The 24793-nt window shown below is 47.3% G+C and overlaps 1 protein-coding gene across 4 annotated transcripts in view; it reads right to left on the bottom strand.

Moving 5' to 3' along the window:
* Window positions 1-24423, bottom strand: part of Fam53a (family with sequence similarity 53 member A) — a 33453-nt gene extending 9030 nt beyond the window's left edge. The window contains exons 1-5 of one of the 4 annotated variants that reach the window (XM_052198504.1): window positions 24123-24423; window positions 23637-23761; window positions 8782-9013; window positions 3862-3916; window positions 1104-1867 (exon numbers count right to left, since the gene is read on the bottom strand). In XM_052198504.1, coding sequence (XP_052054464.1) covers window positions 1104-1867; window positions 3862-3916; window positions 8782-8859 — 897 coding nt within the window. In that variant the 5' untranslated portion in view covers window positions 8860-9013; window positions 23637-23761; window positions 24123-24423. Of the gene's footprint in view, window positions 1-1103; window positions 1868-3861; window positions 3917-8781; window positions 9014-23632 lie in introns of all 4 variants that reach the window. The other 3 variants (XM_052198506.1, XM_052198503.1, XM_052198507.1) reach the window with 3 other exon arrangements.
* Window positions 24424-24793: the final 370 nt, after the last annotated feature.

Below are 24793 nucleotides of genomic sequence, written 5' to 3'. Positions count from 1 at the left end.
GCTCAGGACAGACCTGGCACCACCCACAACTCGATTCTGACATGCATCCATAGTAATGCCTACAGGAGACAAGTCAGGCCGAAAGCCCTGGGTCAGGAATGGACAATGGGGAGTCTAGAAACTGCCAGTGCCAGTCACCCAGAGAAGAAACAACACTGCCCCCCCCCAATACTCACAGTCCTGGTTCCTGCAAAATTACCAGGGTGCCATGCCTTAATCCCAGCATTCAGGAGGCAGATGCAGGCAAATCTCTGACTTCAATGCCAGGCTGGTCTGGTCTATATGAATTCCAAACTAATTAAGACTCCATAGTGAGGCCCTGGCTAGGGTAAAAAGCATGAGGGTCTATTACTTCTGCTCCTCCCTAACAACCCAGAGGGGAGCAGAGCTTCTGGGGCCTACTCCAGCTCTCAGAGGGCTTGAGAAACCCTGCCCAGGCTCCAGATGCGTCCAAGGGGACATACCCCCTAGCCACAGCGAGGCTGTTCCCATTGTTCTCGCCCCCACCGCCAGCAGTCAGCCCCTCTCTGGGATCCACATGGGAGCAAGGCAGTGGCAGTGGCAGACACAGCGGTCTACTACACCAGCTAAAATGTTCCCTCAAAACCTCAGGTACCTGCTGGTCTCTGAATGAGGCTCAGCTCAAGCCAACAGCTCTGGCTCCTGTAGCCATCACAAGCCAAGAGACTGCATTTTCAACTGTGCCAAACTCTGCATCAACCTCCAGGAATGGCTTCCCCTTTATAAACTGCCACCCCAAACTACATTTTAGGGCCCCCAAGAGATGAGGTGGAATCAAATGCTTAGTTGAAAATCCACACTCAGTCCTTCCTTGTCCTCTGAGAGCTCAGGGTCCAGGACACATGTGGGGGCTCTGCCTTGTATAACATGGCTGAGGGTTTTGAGATCAGCTGAGAAAGGTCATGCTCACCCAAGCTACGCCATGTTCCCTGACAAGCTGGCCTTACACAGCCCCTAGGCTCAGAAGAAACTAGTCAAATAAGATTACAGGAGTGCTGGCCACAACCAGCCTCACCCCAAGACCAATCAATATAAGGCGAAACAGACTTCCTAAGCACCCAAGAACTAAGATGTGGCCTCACCCGTGTCATTTTCAGAAAGTCCAAGGATGGGCGAGTCCACCTGGCATCCTCCTCTCGTCTCCGCTTGCGCCGGGCCCTCCTCCCATCCAATACACAAGGCTGTGAGCGGCACCGGAGCAGGCCATGGTGCCGGCCTAGCTCAGGTGTGGAAGTGGGGGTGCTGCAGGCTGAAGGCAGGCAAGTGCCTGCATCTACAAGGTGCTCTTGTGAGAGGGACAATCGGCGCCTGGAGGAGAATGGGCAGGGAACGGTAGAAAGCCAGGGTGGGCCTGAGCTTGTACTGCCCTCGCTGCCATCCATAAAGCCACTGCTGGCTGAAGCTGGCCGGGGCATCAGCGGTGAGGTAGGGCCGGCGGGTGACACAGGCCTCCTGGGTCGGCCGGGGCCTAGACTGCCCTGCAGGACAGGGGTGCCCAGGCCGCTGCAGCACTGCAGCGTGGCACTCCCGCCACTGTTGCACCTCCTCTTGGAGATGGGAGTCCACACCTTGGAGCTACCAGGGCGCCATGGGGAGCGGCATCGAGCTAGCTCTTCTGGTTCTGACAGGGATCGGCAGTGTCGCTTGGTTGGTGGTGCTGCAGGTGGCCCTGTGCTCTCATGGAGGTCCAGGAAGCGGCCCACATCCACGGGCCCTGGGGATTCCAGCTGCCACTTGAGACCTTCGGTGTGAGACACGCCATGTGGGCCCACTGAGAAGGGGCCTGAAGCTGCCTGGCTTTCAGTGGGCCATCCTCCGTGTAAGGCCTTCCAGGGACTTTTATCCACTAAGGAAACACAAAGGTGTGGGAAGAATCAGGTGAGCAATAGGACCCACCCTGCTGCCTCCCTTCCCAGGCTCGCAACACATCGGGACAAAATCCCACAGCTCACATGGGCCACTGCACCTGAATGGCCGGCTCCACCTGGTCCTTTTTTGTTATGTTTTTGGTTTTCTGAGACAGGGTCTCTCCATATAATCCTGGTTGTCCTGGAACTCACTATGTAGACCAGGCTAACCTTGAAGTTACAGACCCACCTGCCTCTGCCTCCTGAGTTCTGGAATTAAAGGCATATACCACCAAATCTGGCTTCACCTGGTTGTAAGGATTTGTCTCTTAACCTATTTCCTGAAAGCAATCTGATTCTGTCTTACTCCCATTTCATTAATACAATGTATCATTATAATGATTTACCGCTATCCCTGGCCAGTCTCTAAAGATAGACCTTTGGGAGCTAAGAACCAAACAAAGCTACTTCTTGGAAATAGCCTCATTTCTTAATGACTCAAGTGGCCAGCCAGTCTCAAAATCTTCTTACAGATAGAGGATTCAGCTGAACCTGGGTGTAGTGGCTCACCCCTGTGATCCTGGGAGGCAACTGCAGGATTGATGAGCATTTGAGCTTTACTGTGTCTGGGATATACAGTGAATCCCTGCCTCAGACGTGGCTCGACATCTGCCTGCTGGACAGGCTATGAGAGCAGCATAAAGTGTACTTCCTCTGCCTCCTCCATTGAATCCGTTGAGGAAGGTGAGGCGTCTTTAAGACATCTGAGCCTAGATGACAGCTCACAAGATTCAACCCCCTAGGAGCTCATAAGAATCTAGCTCCCCAGAACACAGCCCACATGAGAGCACTGCGCATACCTGTGCAGCCTAGTCCAGCTCCCCCTGGTCGGCCTGACCACTCAGGACAACTTGACACCCAGACTGTGCATCAGAGCTGCCATGGCCCTAGCTCCTGTTCCTCTAGTTGGCAGTAAGGGCAGGCACCCGCTCCAGCCCTCCCTCACAGAAGTGCAAATCCAGGTATGTGGGCGTCTTCAAATGCAGTCAGCCCAGCTATAAAGCTCAAATAGCCAATAACCTGACCAGAGGATGCTCTGACATCCTGGGAGGGCATCCAACAGGTCATTCAGCTTCTGCCTGTTGCTTCCAACCACTGACAAGCTAAGAGACACTGGAGTACAGGCCACAGAGACCAGTAAGAACAGGCAAGGTCACCTCTTGGGAAAGGTACACCAAGGGCCCTGGGGTGACCTGAGACAGCACAGAGGTAAGACAAGAGACTGAGGGGAGAAGGGAAAAAAGGAGTGCATAAGAAGCCCTTGGAAACCGAGCAGGGACTGAGGCTGAATGTGGTCTTATATGCAGGAAGGACTGGAGGGGCCAAGTGGGAGCGAGGGCACAGGCCAGGAGAGGCGGGAACCACACGCAGACTTCTCCTCTTCCTCTGCTTGTGAAAAGGTTGTCAATCCTTTAGTAATCCGGTCATCAGCAAGGTGAGCCTGACATGGTTCTACCACGTAAGGTCTTCCAACTGCCGAGACCAGCACAGAGTAACCCCACCCCCAGGGTCTTTGCTTGGATTTATCCCCACACTTAGGGACCACGATCCTCTCTAATTGCTAAAGATCGATGTGTGAGGAAGTGAGCACGGGCAGGACGGGGGAGTATTCACTGAGCCAGTGTGAACTCCCGCACAATGGCAGCCAGAACTGAGACCACCTCATCATCCGTTCTCTGAGAGCTAAAGGAAGCCACAAAGTAGACCTGTCTCTCACAGAGGTAAAGCAGTGCTCAGCTTCCTCCCACAGCAGCGCCAGCAGCCTTGATTCCTGGTCTGTGAGCAGGGAGGGTGGTGGCTCATGATCCTCCTGCCCCACATGGAGGTCACACAAAGGCTGCCCTGAACCTTCTCCAAGACCCCCTCCTGGCCAAAGGCCCAGTGCCACCATCAAGTGCTTCAGCCTTGGAAAGACCCTCCCTGAGACACTTACCGCCAATCTCCAAAGGGAACAAATGGCCACTTTTGTTCAGTTTCTCAGCAGAATACTAAAAGTGACAAGAGAAAAGTCTCAGTCTCACGTGAAAACTCAGGAGTTTACCACAGTAATGCTATTTCTCCCTAACAGCTCCACTGATGTTTAAAATTAAAAGCACTGATCTCTGGAAAATATATTTTCTTAAAAAGAATTAACATTTTAAAAAACCATTTATTTTGTGTGGAGTGGCTGTGAACATGCTAAAACGAGAAACAACTTATGGGAATTGGTTATTTCCTTCCACCAAGTGATCAAACTCAGACTGTCAGGCTTGGCAACAACACCTCTACCCACTGAGCATGTCACTGGCTCAGAACAAGCTTTTTTTAAACCTAACAAAGTCCAGCTGAACAGACAGACACAATCCTGAGCCACTGCGGGCTTCCCGTGTTACTCCTGAAGCTCGGGCCCTTTCCTCTGGATGACCTGTGCTAAGGTCTTTCAAACCTCACCATAGTTACTCTCAGAAAGACCTAGGGAGGAGAGACAGGTCAGCAGTTCCAAGTATCGGCTGATCTTTCAGAGGATGCCAGTTTAATCCCCAGCACCAACACAGACGCTCACAGCCATCCAGGGAATCTGACGCCCTCTTCTGGCCTCCTTGAGCACCAGGTACACGGTGCACATACATTGAAGCAGAATACTCATACATGGAAAGTAAAAATAAATACAACTTAAAAAGAAAAATAGGCTGAGCCAAGACCTAAGAGCCCTTCACTGCTCATGACAGTCCATGTACAGGACCCAAGCCCTAGCCTAACGGCCACGGTACTGAGAAGGGTCCCGACAGCAGGGCGACCTGCCTCCAGGAAGGTAGATAAACTACTGGCAGTCTCAGAGATTATCAGGAAATGCCAACTGCACCTCAGGTTTTGGGAAACTATTGTTGCATCACATAGAGAGAGCCAGGTGTTTGGTACACATTTATAATACCAATATTCACAGAGACCAAGGCAAGAGGAATACTCCAAGACCCAGAAACTTAAGCTACTTAGCAAGACCCTGTTCAATCAATCAGCCAACCAATCAATCAAAAAAAAAAAAAAAAAAAAGACAAGTATAGTGACACATGCCTTAATCCATCACTTGGGACTCCACAGAAATGGAAACACAAGGACTAGGAGTTTGGCTACATAGCAAGTTCAAAGCCAGGTTGGCTAGGTAAAACTCCATTCTAATAAATAAATAATAAATTACAAGTTGGGTTTGAGGCTCAGAAAAGGGTACCCCTTCAACAGCAGACAGGCTGTCAACAGACAGGCAGGTCTTCCCCTGCAGTGGATTATGTTTCCCCTAACACAGCTGAATGACCAGCCTGGGCTCTGTGGGCACGGGACCACCTCAGTTTCAAATGGAAAGAGAAAACTGCTTTATAGATACTACACAAGGTTGGAAGCTGTAATACCATCATGCATAATTAGAGAGCTACCCACACCTTTCGAAGCCCTGCAAATGCCCCAGTTTTGGGCCAGAATATTGGTTTCACCTTCCATCTGGCCGGCAGCCACTCCAGCCAGCAGTCCTGCTGAGGTCTGACCACTTCTGGAGAGCCAGTAAGTACCTGCACTGTTTTTATAGCCCTCCTCCCCCAGGCCTGCATCCCTAGTGTGCATAAGAATATACCCACCATGAGAACACAACACACTCCGGGAAGGACAGGATTTTCTTACCAAACAGAAATGGCTCCTAGAAAACTTGAGGAGCTGTGGATCTATATCTGACAAGATGTACTCAGCGCACATTCAAGGACTGGCACAGCACAGACAGACACTCACAGCAGGTATCTACAGGGCTTTGGTTGAGCACGGATGACCAGCCCAAGGACACAGGCACAGTGGGTGTGATGCGAGACAGAGTACAGAGAGCATCCATTTGCAAGGATCAGCCTCTCTATTAGACCACATCCTAGGGCCTTGAGACATGGCAGTTGCTGAGCCTCCTTAGGAGATGTGGGTGTGCTAAGACAGCAGTCTTACTGAGGGGCATAACTAGGGACACACAGGGCACCAATCAGCTGTGCTGCATCCATCTGGACAGTAGCATGATGCTCCACGCTGCTTGTTCCCAGCTCAGCCACATCACACAGTCCACTCTCCTCTTCCGCTGGCATCTAGCTCAGCCTTTAATTCTATCCTGGACCAACATTAATGGTGGTAGTCTTGGATGGCTTCTCTCTCTGCTTCCCTTGGCCTCATTATCCTCTCCCATAGCTGGAGGGGACTGCTACCCTGATCTGAATCATGCTCCTTCTGCTTCAAGCCTTTGGCACCTAAGAGTCAAGTCCCAGGACCCAGGCATATGTCTTGGGGTTTCTACTGTGATAAAATGCCCTGTCTAAAAGCAACCTGGGGAAGAAAGGGTTTGTTTGACTTACATATCTTGAACATAGTCCATTGAGAGAAACCAAGAAAAGAATTTAATCAGGGCAGAAACCTAGAGTCAGGAACTAAAGCAGAGGCCACAGAGGAATGCTGCTTACTGGCTGCTTCTGCACAGCTTGCTCAGCCTGCTGTCTTACAGGGCAGTACTGTCCCGGATGAGCAGTGCCCTTCCCATCAATCGGTAGTCAAGAAAATACCTATAATTTTATTTTCTCAATTAAGATGACTTCTTCCAAGATATGTCCAGGCTTATGTTAAGCTGACCAAAACCAACCAGCATCACATGTGATCTGGCCACCAAGCCCTTGGCCAGGAAAGCACTTCCCACACCCCTCACTGCCCACGCCTTCCAGCTACACTGGCTCCTATCCCCTCTTTAGAACGCTCTTCCAGCTCTGCATCAGAGGCCTCAATGCACAACTGAGACACACATGTAAAATTCAGGTCCCTCTGTTCCCTGTTGTCTAAAGATACTCTGGACCCCACTACCTGTCAACTACTCCTTCCTTGTTACCCCAAACCCCTCACTCACTCCTTCCATCCTCAACATATACTCCAAATCACGGCAGATCCTCACTGTGTCTCTGGCAGCATTAATACACTAGGCCACCGCATTCACCAATCCCCCACCTATGGTCATAAACCATGTGTGCCTCTCTTCCCTTGAGGTAGCAGTGAGAGTCAGGGATGACCACTCATTTTTCGAGGTCTTTCTGAAACAGCTAGACTATTCATTCTTCTTCAAGTACAAAAAGGCAACTGGGAAAAAGTGGGTGTGCCTCAGGTTCAGGTATATATTTTAGGAAAAGAGGAGCCCATGTGACCACATACAATTAACACAGATAGCAGAGATGGGAAAAGTCAGCCCTGCTGAATCAGGCGAGAACTAGAGGACACTGGCTTTAGAGAGGGACCAGAGGCATAGGTCCAAGCACACATGGTGAGGCCATAATGACAGAGACCATCATATCAGACGTCAGCCACTGTCCCCAACAAAGCCCCAAGACTGGGTGAGGTCCCTTGCATAAAGAATCCTCTAGCTCAGCTGCCTTGGGATTCAGAAGCTGAATCATTCTGGTAGCCCAAGTATAAGAACTTTGCCATTACAGGTTGTCCCCAGCCAGCACATGGGGGCTCAAGCTGGCAGCACAAATGACCCAGATTAGCATCGCAGCTATAGCGGAAACACTCAATGTTTAATGACTTTTAGTTATTATTAAAATTTATTTCTTTGAAATTTTACTTTTAAAACTTGTATCAGTTCTGTTATTAGAAAACTGCTGCAGGATGGTGGTGACACACACTTTAATCCCATCACTCAGGAGGCAGAGGCAGTTAAGTTCAAAGCCAGTCTGGTCTATAGACCAAGTTCTAGAACAGCCAAGGCTATGCAAAGAAACTCTGTCTCAAAACAAACAAACAAACAAAAAAAAAAAAACAAGAAAACTGTTAATTATGTAATTATGTTTAGGATAGCTTGAAAAATGAATCACTTTTCCAAGAGTAAATTTTATGAAAAATGCATTGGGAAGAATACCCAAATACAGAATGACTTCTGCCTGCAGTCTGGGCATGAACACTGCCCAACTTGGGCAACATCACACACAAAACCTTAAGAAGAGTATGTAATAGTTGTCTACATAGTTTCTTTGTTTTGTGTTTCTGGAATCCCTGGCTGTACTCAGAGTGTATCTGTGTTAGCTTCAAGCCATGGCACAAAAACAAAACATTAAAGTGAATCTGGCGAAAAGTAGTAAGTTACAAATATTAGTCATTAAAAATGGCAGGGCTGGAGAGATGGCTCGGCGGGTAAGAGCACTGACTGCTCTTCCGAAGGTCCCGAGTTCAGATCCTAGCAACCACATGGTGGCTCACAACCATCCGTAAAGAGATCTGATGCCCTCTTCTGGAGTGTCTGAAGACAGCTACAGTGTACTTAGATATAATAATAAATAAATCTTTAAAAAAAAAATGGGTAACCACCAGATGTGATAGCACACGCCTATATCCCAGTACTCAGGAGGCAGAGGCAGTTAGTCCAGCCCAGTCTACACAGCTAGTTTCTCACCAGCCATGGTTACACTGTGAAAGCCTGTCTCAAACAATAACATACCTAGTAAACTAATTATAAATTAATAAAACAGATAAATAATAATTGACTTCATGGTTAAAAAATAAAAAATAAAAAGATCTACTCCCTAAAGCTAAAGCAGGTGAATGAATCTGTGTTGACAAATCTTGAGACAGGTTCATGGTGAGGGGTAGCAGGATCACAGGATAACTTACTCTGGCCGATCTGGTAAGCAGGCCACAGAATTCTGTGTAGGACAGCTTTGCATTAGAGGTTGATGTGGGTTGTAGTGATGATTGTGACAGACACTGACTTCTGTCCAATGCCCCCAGCTCAGCTCTGCTTCCACCCTACAGTGTGCGCCTCATGCCTTTGGCTCTGCACAGTGAGCTGTGCCACCTCTGACCCCCCAAGCTGACTCACCGGGCCAGCCTCACAGGTCCTGCGGGTAAGGTCATCCAAACTCTGGTTCTGCAGCTTCTCCGTGATGAGAGTGACCATGGTCGGGGCTCCTCCTTAGTCCACATCTATGGGCACTGGATTTCCAAAACACTGGACGTCTGCAGGCTCAAGCCATCAGGTTGAGCTAAAACTCAGGGCTATAGCTCTGATTTAAAGATGTTGACCCATTTCCAGACTCTTCAGGCCTTTGTCTCTGTAAAGAGAAATTGCTGCATGACCATACACTTCAATCCGTATTTCTGTTATATACACAACATCCTGTTTTTAAAAATGTTCCTACTATTCCTCTTTGACAAATGCCTTCCTAATTCCAAGATAGCCAAGTATGTTCCTTCCTGAAACCTCTAGTAATATCTTCTAGACTAGTGGTTCTCATTCTGTGGGTCATAACCCCTTTGGGAGTTGAACAACCCTTTCATGACAGTCACCTAAGACCATCAGAAAACAGATATTTACATTATTAACCATAACGGTAGCAAAATTAGTTATGAAGTAGCAATGAAAATATTGCTGTGGTTGGGGTCACCACACCATAAGGAACTGAAATGGGTCACAGCATCAGGTGAGAAGCACTGCTCTAGCAAAGATCAGAGGGTAAGGTGCTTAGTGTTAGAACCAGCCTCTCAGGCCTCTCCTGAAGCATCAAGAAAGCCCTTGGCAGGCTCTGTCCCCAAGGGCAAGGAACATGTGAGGAGAAACAACAGCATCCACCAGCGTAGGCCACTGGGCTCCATCCCAGAGGCCAGGTGACCAAACTGCTCCCTAACTCCAGCCCTGGAAGCTGAGATTCTTTTTACAAAAGATGAAGGGTGGGGTGCCAGAGGCAAACACAGAGCTCTACTACCCCAGGTCCAGCCTGAGGCGAGGGACTAGGACCACTGTGGTAATGGTGAAAAGGGAGACCATGGACTCTTGGCTTTTCAGTCCTGGAAGTAAGCATCTAAGAGCATGCAGGAAGCCAATCTGTAGCCTTTACAGCTGCATCCTACAGTGCCTGTGGAGCTCTGATTCTCAGTGTTTCACTGCAGCTGTGTGAGCCAAGGGCTACCAGATCAGAAAGCAAAATACCCAAAACAATGGGTGGGAAAACACAGCAACTGGGATAACAACATGTGGAGCTGGGAGTGGAGCTCAGTGGTGAACACTTGCTCAGAGTGCAAAAGCAGACCTGGGTTCTACCACACACTGCAAAAGAAAAACTACAAATGTGAAACACCCCAGGAGTCAGGGTGCCTCAAGATGACGAGGCACTACCATGCAACACACTAGAACAAGCACATTACTCGCAAGATGAATCAGAAGAAACAGTAGAGCTCCTACACAGCCCAACATAACCATCTCAGGGCCTCTGCAGGCTGTATTCATGAGCAAAAACACACCTCCTTCCACCCAGTAAGGCATTCCAAAGGAGAGCAATCCTGGGAGTGCTTGCCCAAAGATCATTGGGTATGACCACAACACCCACACCTGCTGAAGTAACATCACAGGCCTGGCAGGGATCACGCTGGCAAACAAAATGCACCGAAACCTAGGGCTCTGTCAACAGGAGAAAATCACATGGGTATTTTTACAGATATCAGAAAGATCTCAAATAAGATCAAACACCAACTTTTCATTCTTGAAAATATATATACATTCTGTCAACAGAAAAAACAAATACTTCCTCTGTGACTTTGAAACAAGAGGCTCAAAAGCCAGCATGTGACTGAACAAGGCAAGGTTGACATGTAGCAGGCATGAGGATCAGGGCCACATGCCACCAACAGCATACTGAGCACACACTGGCTAGCCTAGAGCCTGGATGAGTTTCCATTAGTGGATGCAGGAAGCAGGTACCCAGCCCAGGCACATTAAGTGAGCTCAGTTCAATAAAAGGTACCACCAACACATGGGGCTGTTCGACCTGGGGTATATACCACACCACTCACATACTACTCCTGTTTAGTCTCTCTGACCTGAAATCCTATCCACAATGCCTAAAGGCAACAGAATTTAGTACACTCTAGCCAAGCACAGTGAACACCTTCTCCAGCTTACACCAGAGAGGAGCAGCAGGCAGAGCAGGGTCAACCTGCTTTTCTTTCTTTCAAATAATGGAACCTAAATCTGAACTAGCCATGTCGTAGAAGTACTGGTCCTCCATAAGCCTGACGGAGCCAGCGGGGCACAGGGCCACGGGCAGCCTGGCCCACTGCTCATCTAAAGGGAAAGGCTCGGGGCTGGAGAGATGGCTCAGTGGTTAAGAGCACTGATTGCTCTACCAAAGGTCCTGAGTTCAAATCCCAGCAACTACATGGTGGCTCACAACCACCTGTAATGAGATCTGACACCCTCTTCTGGTGTGTCTGAAGTCAGCTACTGTACTTACATATAACAATAAATAAGTCTAAATAAATAAATAAACAAACAAACAAAGGGAAAGGCCCCAAACCCCAACCTCTGAGCCATGCCCTAGCAGGGCAAGGGCTCTGCAGGGTCTTCTGTCAAGAAGAGTAATAACAGTGGTCTATCCTAGCCCACGTGCCACCACAGGGACTCTCAAACACCTTGTTGTCATATTTTAAGATTTACTTTTGTTTTATGTGCGTGGATATTTTGCCTGCATGTATGCCTGTGCACTACATGCATGGTGCAGTGTCCATTGAGGCCAGAGAAGAGTGTCAGATCCCTTGGATCTGGAGTTACAGACAGTTAGTAGATGCCATGCGAACACAGGGAACTGGATCCAGTTCCTCTGGACGAGGAGCCACTGGTCCAAGACAGGGTTTCTCTATGTGGTCCTGGCTGTCCTGGAACTCAATCTGTAGACCAGAGTGGCTCCAACTCACAGAGACCCACCTATCTCTGCCACCAGAGTGCTGTATGCTACAGGGGCTGGAGAGATGGCTCAGCAGTTAAGAGCACTGGTTATTCTTCTGAAGGTCCTGAGTTCAAATCCCAGCAACCACATGGTGGCTCACAACCATCCGTAAAGATATCTGATGCACTCTTCTGGTGTGTCTGAAGACAGCTACAGTGTACTTGCATATAATAATTAATAAATCTTTAAAAAAAAAAAGGTGTATGCTGCAGTTGTCACCGTACTGCTGCTGTCACTGCCCAGCTGCAGGCTCCACTGCCCAGCTGCAGACAATACTCTTAACCCCTGAGCCTTCTCCCTGGTCCTCACACATCTTGTTGTAACCTCATCACACAAAGCACACACATCAATGTAGAAAGGCCACGGAAGTATAATGCAACTTTTTTTTTTTTAAAAAAAAAAAGGGTTTTGGCTTTTTTTAATCCAACCCACAAAATGAAACAGAAGTCCTAAATCTACCTGAATGAGTCAATATCTGAGAAAAATCAATCAACATAAGTGAAATTCTTCCCTATAGCACAGTTACAACTACCAACAGAATTAACAATAACAGAAACACTTCAAAATCTGCCATTTTACAAATATCCTACATAACAAATCCCCATCAAGGATCATCTGTGAACTCTAAAAGTCAATAGAATATATGAAGTCTCCAACTATCTTCTTACAAGATATTTAATTACAAGGAAAAAATGAACAAAACTAGCTTGAACCACAGGATCAAAGGGACATAGCTAGCGCTGGGACATACAGACCCCACAAGACTCTTGAGGGGAGACCAAGGAGATCACAGCCCACAGTGGGGCTCCTCACAAAAACTCAGAAACTCCATTTAATCAGGACAATGCCAGAGAACCCAGTGAGGCAAACAACAAAATAACTGACAGATTCTTTAGAAGCAGTACATCTGGCTAGAAAGATGTTTCAGGAGTTCAGAGCACTGACTGCTCTTTCCAGAGGCCCCGGATTCAATGCCCAGAACTAATAGGGCAGCTCACAACCTTCTGTAAACTGCAGGCCAGAGGATTTGATGTTCTCTTTTGGCTCTACAAGCAATGTACACACATGTGTACAAGAATATTGCTGGCAAAGCACCCCTAACACAAAAATAACACCCCCCCCGGGGAAATTTTAAAATAAATGCTGGGTCATGAAAGAGCAGAGCAAGGCCCGCCCAGGCTGAAGGGTACTAAATGTGCAATAATGACCCTCAAAGAGACCACATCCAAAGTCTGACTAATGCTGTTAGATGACAAGAGATTACTGGCATTATTTTCTATTTTTATCAGTGACCTGGTATGTGGCAAGGTGTGGATATCTGGAAGTTCTGCATACTGCTTAGTAGGGGAATGGATGAGTATAGAACGTCACCCTGTCATAATCACAGATGTTTAAAATGTGGAACAAAGAGGCTGCTGGAAACTGCTCAGGGAGGCACGTATGCAACACAAGTCACAAGGATGGGCAACTCAAAAGCAGCTCATGGGATGAGGGTGTGGCTCCCTCCCATCCCAAACTATGGTAGCACCTGTCCCTAGATGCTCAAGACCCTGACTCTATCCCCACGACTGCAAAACAAACTGCAGTACAAATGTGGAATGGACTAACCAGGTACTTAAAAAACAGCCTTTCCTGCAAAGACCCAATCTCCAGATAAGGTCACTTCATAGATCTAGAGGTTAGAACTTGAATGTAGTTTTGGGAGGGTAAAATTCAACCCACAATGCCAAGTGAATCTCCCACTACAGGAACCAGAATACACAAAATGAGATATAGCTCAAAAGACCTATTTAGAGGTGCAATCAGAGAAGCCTCCCTGGTGGTAAGTAAGACTGACAGGTAAAGGAACATAGCCAGCGCCGGGGCATACAGACCCCACAAGACGCTTGAGGGGACACCAAGGAGATCACAGCCCACAGTGGAGCTCCTCTGTGGGGAGTATGCAGAACTTCCAGATATCTACACCTTGCCACATACCAGGTCACTGATAAAAATAGAAAATAATGCCAGTAATCTCTTGTCATCTAACAGCATTAGTCAGACTTTTAGGCCCCTCAAGAGAAGAGGGGACAAAGGCCAAGACAGATACCAAGGTAGACACACAGGAAAGACACAGCCAAGTCAGAGAAACCTGGCTCAGATGATGGAACTGACCAGCCCCCAGGACAGAGGGGCAGTGCTCTGATGAGAGCTGAGGAGAAGCACAGGCAAACCCAGGCACTCAGGGGAATACATCCAGCTGCACGCCCACCCCTCCTGAATGTCAGCTCACATAGTGAGCATGCCACAAAGGACAGGCTGCAGGCTGCTGGCGTCCCTTCCCTTTACAGTCACTAAAACTGTTTCACAAGTAAGCCTGTGGCTTGGCTATCCCTCTCCCAGCTCCCTGCTGCTCCTCAGGCACGCCTTCCAGGCCAGGGACTACTGACTCCTCAGGCCTCCTTTGACCTATGTGGCAGCCCTGGGCCTGGCCTCAGCAAGTGATGCTAGTGCTCCAGACTCCTTCAGTCATTCTTCCAGGGCTCCAGGATACAGAGCAAAATCCTCACCCTAGCCCAAGTTCTTCTCCTTCCCAAACTATGGCCATGCCAGCACCATGACTGGTACACCCTGAGCAGGTACTCTACAAAGGCAGGACAGTGCCCACCAGCTAAGCCCCACCAATGGCAGAGACCTCATTACCTAGGGAACTACCCTCAAAAATAGCATCAAAGTAGGTTCTCTAATTTTTGTTTAATTCAGTTTATCACATGGAGTTGACTGGACACTGAATGACAACACTATCAGTGTCCTCTGGTTGCAGTAAAAGTCCCACCTGAATGAATAGTCCCTCCCCAGGCTCTATGAATGTGTTCAGGATTCTGGCTCACAACCTCCATGTTCCCTCATCTCTGTGTTCAATGTCCCACTTTGCATAAAACCTTCCAGTCCTCTGGAGTCAGAGCCCACCCCATCCCAGCGTGACTTAACCAACCATGAAAACAACCCCATTTCTAAACTTAGTTCGAAATTGTGAGGTCTTGGGGTTAAGACTTTCACATACAAATTGGGGATAGTCCATTAAACCATAACAAGTCATATTTTATCTTACCATGGCCAAGACACATCACATGGTGCAGACCTAGGACTGATACCCACAAGCAGTGAGAAGCTGCAGACTCTTAGGATCCTCACTTGATGCCAGTGGCTCAGCCTCTATATCAATAACTGTACTTTCTACACCAGCCACCAGCTCTGCTGTACTGGCTCCTGCTACCCCTTCTGAGGACTGGGTGTACTTTATTTATGAGGCAGGATCACTATGTAGCCCTAGCTGGCCGGAAACTTACTCTAGAGACTGAGTATAGCCTGGCCTTGAACTCACAAGATCCACCTGCTTCTGCCTCCCAAGTGCTGGGATTTATAGGCATGCGCCACCATGCCTGGCTATGAACATTCTTTAAATTTTTTTAAACATTTATCTACGTATTTACTTATTTATTTGGGAACTGGAGATTGTTTATCAGTTAAGAGCACTTGCTACTCTTGGAGAGGACCTGAGTTCAGCTCCTAGGGCTCACAATAGCAGCTTACAAGCATGTGGAACTCCAGTTCTAGCAAATCTGACACCCTTTTCTGGCCTCCTCAGACATCATGAATATATGTGGTACACGCATGCATGCACGCGCACACGCGCACACACATACAAACACACACACACACACACACACACACACACACGCGCGCGCGCGCGCATGCGTGCACACAGAGGCAAAGCACATACATAAAATGAAGTTTTAATGTATTTATTTTGTATGTACGCACAGCACGTGTAAGAATCAAAAACAACTTGCAGGCGTTGGTTCTCTCTCCACACCATGGGTTCCGGTGCTTGAACTTGGGTTATCAAACTGGAAGGTGAACCCATCTTGAGCCATCTTGCCAGCTCTCTCTGAACATTTTCAGTAAACTATTCTCAACACCACACTACCTATGAAAAACGGTCCAATTAAACTACGTATTGAGGTCTGCCCCTAAGTCCTTTCTGTTTTCAAATACAATGCCTCTGCCTAGTAAAGTCTCCCCCACAAGTCTCCAGCAGGATTATAAAGCTCTTAGGCTAACTTCTACTGACTCACAGATGTTCCCGGGTTGTCTTGGGAAGCAGTCTTTCTTACCCACTGTGACTGGCCTCATCTTGCAGCTTCCTGGGAATGGTGCCCCTGAGACATGTAGCTGTTCTTTGCGGCTGCTCCCAGGAAGCTTACACCTCTGGCTCCTGTCTGGCTTCAGGATCTTTTCCCTCCAGTGTTAGAATAATGAGCAAGAACTTCAGGTATCTTCCAAGTACACTGGGGCCTCAGATACTTGGTGGCTACTGAGTATCCTCAGTGCTTCTCTGGAAACAGTCCCAGACTGTCCTATTCAGAGCCCTGAACTCATCTACCTCTCCTGCCACTTCTCCAATCTTTCCGACTGCCACTGTTCTGCTTTCTAGAGCCCATTCACAGCTTTGTCCTCTAAGTTTTCTGATTCATGACAACAGACACACCTAGTATGCCTGGGTTCCTCATCTCTGCTGCTTTTGTGTCTGTCTCTCCTCTCTGCCTATCCATCACCTACTCTTCTACACTACTTCTCCACACTACTCCCCGGTCTACAGACTTAAGGGTCCCTGACTTCTTGGCTTTCAGGCAGGAATTTCCTCTGATGTTTGTTATGCTGCTCTCTGTTTACACCATGAGATGGAAGCCTCCACTGCTACCATACTACAGAGGGTCTCAGGCTTTCAGAGTTACAACTCCTTTGAATGGAAAGAATCCTCCTGGCACTCCCACAGGCAGGCCACCTGATGTGGAATTTAATAGGGATTTGCAGCACAATAGGATCTGTGTGAACAACCAGGCTCCAGACCAGTCTGGAAATAGCATGGACAGGTGGAGAAAGTCACCTTTGAGCAGCAGGCTCAAAGCAGGTACCCAGCCAACACAGACCTTGACACCAAGTTCAAATCTAAGCTTGATAAGCTACTCCATTTCCTCCATTCCATATTACATAGGAAGAAAAACGTCAGGTCCTGCTTAAAGAGCTTGCTTTAAGCACAAAACCTAGAGCCTAAACCACAAAAGCTGGCCAGCAGAGAACTGTCTGTATCACGTTGCTCCCACCACAGACAAAAGCACAATGGCCTGAGGCAGTTCTAACAAAGAAGCCCACCTGATTCTGTTAAACCAAAGTCACCCCAAATTCAAGAGCAATGCCAGGCTTTCAGTTTTTTTTCTTTTTTTAGTTTTCTCTCAAAAAAACATCTGAAAGCTAAGCACAATGGAACACACCTGTAATCTCAGCTACTCAAGAGGCTGGGGCAGGAAAAGTATCAAGTATAGTGACTGGAAACTAGCCTGAGCAACACAGAGAGATTTTTATTTCTTAAAATATAGATAGATATGGATATGAATACAGATTTAGATATAGATATAGGTAGATAAAGAGATATACAGGACTGGAGAGACAGGCTCAGCAGTTAAGTGCATTTGCCAATCTTTCAAAGGACCTGGGTTCTATTCCAATCACCTGCATGGCAGTTTACCCAACTATCTATAACGCCAGTTCCAGGAGATCCAATAACCTCTTCTGGTCTCTTCAGGGCACCAAGTATGGAACTGGTGCACATACAGACATGCAGGCAAAATGCTCTCACACATACAGATAAATCTTTAAAAACTAAAATGTAGGAGGGCCAGCAAGATGGCTCAGCGAGTAAAAGGCTTACCTCCAAGCCTGACAACCTGAGTTTGATTCCCTAGAACTGAGATGATAGACAACTGATCCCTGCACTATAGCAGGTCTTTACTACTTTGTGGGTTCTTCTTTTTCCTTTTATCACACCCCTCCTCCCCCAGTTTCACTTCCTATCACTAGGTAAGAGAGAAAGAAGGATAGAGGGGAGGGAGAGAAATATCTCTGAATCTAACTTATTTCTTCTTTAAACATGACTAACAAACTAACCACCTCCTCTCCCTGAATGACCAACAACTAGCCACCTCCTCTTCTGACTCTAACATTTATATACCCTCTGAAAAGTTCCCAGAATTTCAAACGTCACGCAATTATAGAAACTATCTGCCACTGGAAAAACCACACCTCTGCTAAAACACAAGTCAAATCAATCAGTTGCTGCAGACAGCCCAAAGCAGCACCATATCCTCACACCTGGGATTAAAATGAAAACAATATTTCTGAGTGGGTTTTTGTTTTTCAAGACAAGTTTTCTCTGTGTGTAGCCCTGACTGTTCTGGAACTATCAGGCTGACCTCAAACTCACAGAGACCTATATGCCTCTGTCTCCAGAATGCTAGGTTCATTGGCATGTGCCACTACGATCAACTCATTTCTCTATTTAAAAGAAACCACGTGTGCGCACACACACACACAATAATTTTAATGTAGAGCACTTGAAAAATAACTAATAATCTGACTGTTGCCTGAAGCAGAGGCTTATGAACTGAACATGCTGAGATCCCTATACTCCTCTCAGGAAAAGCAGAGTGTATTACCACCTTGACAGTGTCAGAAGCTAGGCAGTTACAGACTCAAGTGAAAAGGGTACTCCATCTGCAGGTTCTTAGAGACAAATCCCACAGACAGCACACTAGGAGACATGACAACAGTCTAGGGAATCCCTGTATGGATGTGAGGTCTAGCCAGACCACCTGATCAACCTGAGACCCTACACATGGTGCTATCCCACCAAGCTGCTATAGATTCCACACCCCAGCAGCCATGGACAAATCAACAATTATTACTATTTCCAACTACCAGTTGTGGAGTTAATCTGTTATGCTGACACAGTGGCCCAAACAATGACACTTAATCCACATAGCAGAGCCCATGACCTGTTCTTCTCCTAGGGCCAGTCACCACCCCTGCAGGAAACCAGGAAGGCTAGAATCTCCTGCGCCACGCAGGCGTGCAAACAAAAGCAGTTCAGGCTACCAACTTGGACTGCTGTCCTTCTCTGGCAGTCACTCATCAGCTGCGGCTCAGTCCTCTTTTAAGAAATGTTACATTGAGATGTCATGCTCACTCTGGAAAGCCTGGGACAAAGCCTGGGGTGCCACAAAGCTGGTCTACTGATAAACTGAACAAGTCTTTTTTGGAAAGCATTTCCAAAACAAAATGGAGAAAGGACAAAACCTCCCCCAACAAAGAAAATCAACATACTGATAGTTGGAAAGCCCGTAACTAGTTGATTTGGACAGTAGGATGTTTATGTAAAAGTGCAGAGGAGTAAAAGTCAACTCATGCACTCCCTCACAAGCTAAAAAAGAAAAAAAAAATCACATTTTGGGATCAAGAGCTGCCAAAAAGCATTTGACAAAATGCAGCAAACAACCTATTTGTGATAAACACACAAAAAGAGACAGACAGACGAATGGACGGATGGACACAGACACAGACACACACACACAAGCAGAGTCAGGTAGTGGTGCAGTCCATTAGTCCCAGCACTTGAGACGCAGAGGCAAGAGGATCTCTGAGTCCACAAAGGCTGGCTAATCTACAGAATGAGTTCTAGGACGGCCAGGGCTACACAGAAAAATCATATCTTTAAATAAACAAATAGAGACAGACAGATAAATAAATAGATTGAAACAAAAAACAACAAAAACCCACAGGAACAGATGCCTAACACACACAAGGATCTGGGTTCCACTCCCTAGTACCAGAAGGAAAAGACAAAAAGGAAGAGGGTGTAAAAGGGTGTTACTATTTGGATGTCCCTTCTATATCTCAGGCCTTTTCAGGGCTATTACATCATGAGAGCTCTTCCCTAATGAAATCAAAGAGGCTTCTGCTTCTTTCACCCTACTGCTTTCCAGCGCATGAGGTGACATCTCTCTTGGGCCTTATTAAAACCACAGCCTTTTCTTTCCCTCCTAACACATGAGGAATGAACCTCCTTCTGTAGGCTCCCTTCCCTCCCATCCTACAAGAACATGGTCTTTCCCCCTCTTCCACAAGAGACATAACCTTCTCTCCTACCCCAGAAATACAAGGTCTTCTCTACTACGTAAGGACACAACATCCCCTCTTTTTTATAAGAACACAACCTTTCCCTCCTTTTCCACATAAGGACAACGCCTTCTCCTTCCATTCGATCACAAAATGACATGACTCTGTCCTTCCTTCCTAATGTGAGCACAGCACCCCCCGCCCCGCTCTCTTGCACTAGACAGACACATGGCCTTTCTCCCTCTATCTATCACACTACATGAAAACATGGGCTCCTCTCTCCAACACATGTGGGGATGTGGTCTTCTCCCTCCTACCACAGTAAGGGTATGGCCTTCTCCCTGCTCTCTATCATGAGAACACAACCTCCTGTCTCCATCACACTGTGAAAACATGGCCTCCATGTTTTCATGTTTTTTCATGGTTATACACCATGTAAAGGTATGGCCTTCTCCATCCATTGCACAAAGGAAGGACATGCCTCTTCTTTCTCATATTAAAGGCAAAGCTTTCTCCCTCCTACCATGTTAAGGGCAGCCTTCCTCCTTCCTTAAACCTTGTAAGGCCACGGCCTTCTCCCTCCTGCCTCATGACAACACAGCCTTCCTCAATCCCAGCAGACGAGGAATGCACCCTTCTTTCGTCTAGAAGATGCAATGGCAAGGCTTCATTTGGGAACGTGGTTTACCCTGCTGACTGACTTCTTCATTCTGAACTTCCCAGCCTCCAGAACCAGTAATATAAAATCGTATTCCTTATCACTATTCAGTGTAATATGCTTTACATATACAGTTTGGTTTTCACTTAGGTTTTCCAACTTATTATCTAAGTTATTAGTATAAGGTTAGAACAGGGCTTACAAGCAGTCTCTGTGATCTCCCTCACCAGCTAAGATCTTTTCCGCAAATAAGATAACTTAATATTAGAAACTCCAATATTAAGTTCTCTTTAGATAATGTCTTGTCCAATTGTAGATAGCAAGACCCCTGCCCTTGAGAACTAGTCATGTCCATGTGCACGAGAGAGTCATGCTCAAGATCCGGGTGGCTACATGGAGACTGTCAGCATGAGGTCACTGTCTTTGTGTCCAATCCCATTTAATATGGTTGTCCTTGCTTCTATCATGCCTATGCAACAAAGTCCCCATTAAAAACACAAAAAGACAGCCAGGGGGCAGTGGTGGCACACACCTTTAAACCCAGAACTCAAGAGGCAGAGGCAAGTGAATCTCCAGTTCCATGCCAACCTGGTCTACAGAATGAGTTCCAAGACAGCCAGAGCTACAAAGCAAAACGCTGTGAGGGCCTGAGGGCAGAAGAGGTGGTGCCTCTAATCCCCCACACTTAGGAGATAGATGATCTCTAAATTCTAGGTCATCCTGGTCTACACAGTGAGCTCTAGGCCAGTCAAGACTACAATGAGAACGTGATAAAAATGAGACTCTGCTTAACAAAAAGTCAACCAACAATTACAACAACAAGCCCAACAACTAACATCCCTAATTAACAGTCAAAAACTGAAAGCACTGAGACTAAAGCAAAAATGTCCCCTCACCATCGTTTTTTCAATATACTACAAATTCTAGTTAGTTCTAATAAAAAAGAAAGGAAAAAAAAAGCCAACAGCTTGAGAAGAAATAAAACCACAGGATCATCTACAGAGAGAAGCTGAAGAAATTAACAAAGTAACATGACATAACTGGCCATGTCCATGTGCTCTGAAATAGCATGTAGGCTAGAGATATGGCTCAGCAGCTAAGAGTATTTGCTGCTCTTGCCGAGGAGCAGAGTTCAATTTCCAGCACCCAGATGTTGGATCCAAATCATCCACAACTCCAGTTCCAGAGAACCCAGCATCCCCTTCTGACCTCTGCAGGCATCTGACACACACATGGTGCACATACATACATCCAGGCAAACCACTCAAAACATAGATACCTTTTTTTTTTTTAAAGAGACATAAACAGAAAGTCCAGTATCAACTGTAATATGCCACTCTAATAGTGATCTTGATAACAGCATAGACTAAGTAAGGGGAGGAAACAAAAGAGTTCAATTTCCTAAAACTGCTCCCAAAAATAAAGCATTACCAGACACATAGTGTATACACAGAATTCTAGCATCTGAAAGGAAGAGGCGCCATTTGCAGGCCAGCCTCTGCTACATAGGGATACCATGTCTCAAAAACAGTAAAGTTTTTTGTTTTGTTTTGTTTTTTGAGACAGTTTCTTTGAATAGCCCTGGCTGTCCTGGAATTTACTCTGTACACCAGGCTGGCCTAGAACTCACAGAGATCTGTCTTTGCCTGCCTTTTCTTCCCAAGTGCTGGCATTGAAGGTGTCTGCCATCACCACCTGGGAAGTAAAGGTTTCCTTAATTTAAAAAAAAAAAAATTGTGTTTCCAAAGCACCAGTGGAAAATACCCAAGGATTTACTTTATACCAATAAAATCATGTTCATTCTTAGACTGGAGTTCTTGATATTCCTGAACCCTGTGCATGTGTGTATGTTTGTGTGTGTGTGTGTGTGTGTCTACAATCTCTATAACTAGAAGTTGAAAGTACAACTACTATTTAAAAAATAAGAAAGCTGGGCAGTGATGGTCCTTGCCTTTAGTCCCAGCACCCTAGAGGCAGAGGCAGATGGTTCTCAGAGAAATAACCAAAAAAAAAAAAAAAAAAAAAAAAGGAAAAATAAAAAGAAGGCCTTTAATCCCAGCACTTGGGAAGCAGAGCCAGGTGGATTTCTGAGTTTGAGGCCAGCTTGGTCTACAGAATGAGTTCCAGAACAGCCAGGGCTACACAGAGAAACCCTGTCTCGAAAAAACAAAAACAAAAACAAAAGAAAAAGAAGGACAGTTTGGTCTACAGGGATAAAATAGCTCAGTGGTTAAGAGCACTGGCTACTCTTGCAGAGGACCTGTGTTAGATCCCTTGGAATCATGATGTCTCATAACCATCTGTAACTCTAGTTCTGTGGGAACAACACCCTCTTCTCTCCAAGGACACCAAGCATGCATGTGATGAAGACACACAATCTGGCAAAACACTCATCCATACCCATGAAAAAAATGCTTTAATTAAAAAAAAAAACAAGAAAAGAAAAAAGGATTGTTCATCATCTTCTGTCTCAGAGTAGCAACCAAACTGTCTTTCTTCTATGGTTGCCAAAAAGAAAAACTGAAAGGTCATCTAAGCTGGTATGGCTCCAGTCCAAATCACAACCTCGCACACCAGAGGAAAAAGTTCCAGAACCAAGACCTAAGCTCCAGGGACAGCCAGCAGAATCATTTATCAAACCATGTGAAGGGACCAGGCTTGCTATGCCCAATACACAAAGAGAAGAGGGGAACCAGGTGCCAGGCATCATCTCAAAGAATTACCACATACAGTCCTGCACTAACCAAACCCATATAAAGATCTACTCTTTCTAATCTTGGAGTAATATTCAGAATTTGGAAAAACTATCCTCACCTTCTGAGATGCTGAACTTCCCTTCCAAGACCCACTTTCCTAAAATGAGCAAATATGTATTTGAAGAAGCAGCATCAGTAAGCACAAGTCAAATTTCTTAATGTAAAAACTAAAGTACACTCTTGAAGTCAAACTAATACATCTTCAAAATTCTCAAAGTTGAGATATCATTATAAACTTAAGCTGTGGGGCTTGAGGTGTAGGTGTGCCAGGCCCAGGGTTAGAGTCCCAACACCAGGAAGAAAGAAAAAGCTACAGAAGCTTAGATTCATATTAAAGATATATCTAATGATTAAATGCTTTGCGGTGCAAAAAAAAAAATAAGCAGTGATTTTAATTTGGAGTGATATATCACAGATCTGTAATTAAGACTAAGGGAAAATAAAATCCAACGTACAAAACCAATATAGCCGTTTGGAGCGATAAAATACATCGTGAACACCGCACATCCCATCCTCCACACAGGAAGTCTTAAAGGGACTTACACACCCTCAGTCTATGCAGAAAAGTGGCTTCGGAATACACTTCCAAGTCACCTTCCACAGGTCGTTGGGGAGGCTCTGCTCTTGGGATTCCCTTAAGGGATCATCGTATCTCGTCAAACTTCCTGCTTCCTGAGTACAAAATAACAATCACTGAGTCTCAACAGCTGCGGGCTCCCAGGCCCACAGGCTCAGAATGGCGACAACAGGTCTCAAAGTCGACATGAAAAGTGATTCAACAAGTGGCAGCGCGCCCCAGGCGCAGCGGGCAGGCCTTACCGCCCGGCGTGCAGGAGCGCGCACAACAGGGGTGCTTAGGCCCTGGCCTAATTGGAGGGGTCCCGGGACTCGCCACGAGTTCGGGGAGCTGGGACCCAGGGGACTCTAGGAAGCTGGGGCCCAGGGTTCTTTGGAGATGCTGGGTCCCCGAGGACCTTAGGATGTCGGGGACACGGGACACGAGGGCAGTGCTGGGCCTGGGGCGCGCGGGGACCTTAAGGTGCTGAGGCGCCGGCCGGCCCTAGAGGGTGTCCCGCGCGCTGTGGAGATGCACCCGGCTCTCGACGTGCGGCTGCGCGGCGCCGGCCGACGTGCGGAGACTCCGGGCTCACAGCGCAAGGACTCGGCGTTCCGGTGGCTGGAGCTCTTAGCGATGAGCAGGCGAACAACGGCACAGAGCACTCTCCGCGCGGCGGGTGAGCACCGAGCTCCGTAGCTGGGGCAGAGCGCCGGCCGCGCAGGCCGCGCTCCGCGCATGGGGACGGTGCACCTCCAGCCACCGCGGAACAAAACCGCAGCCGACGCCCCGCCCCCTCCGGACGCCCTCATTGGTCGCCGCGCCGCTACCACCGCCCCGAGCCGTCAGCCGTCGGCTCGCGCACCCATCCGCGGAAGCCGCCGCAAGCAATCAACCCTCAGCCTCACCGCTAGGCGGGCGACGTCACTGCCCGGCTTGTTGTGGGCGTGGCTTTGTGGCACCCCGCCCTTACCCCCCCCTTACTTTCCTCCTACGGGTACTGTGCGCCGCTGCCGGCCCCGCCCCCTTGTGTGAGCTGGCGCGCGCCGGGTGTGACGTTAACCTACGGGTGTCGGCTGGGTAGCGAAGGCCTGCGCTATTGCCTACAAGCAGTGCTCTAGTGGCTCTCAGATTTCCGAAATGGGGAC

The sequence above is a fragment of the Apodemus sylvaticus genome, chromosome 11 (genome assembly GCF_947179515.1).
Source record: "Apodemus sylvaticus chromosome 11, mApoSyl1.1, whole genome shotgun sequence".
Lineage (NCBI taxonomy): Eukaryota > Metazoa > Chordata > Mammalia > Rodentia > Muridae > Apodemus > Apodemus sylvaticus.
This window is presented reverse-complemented; position numbering and strand designations above follow the sequence as displayed.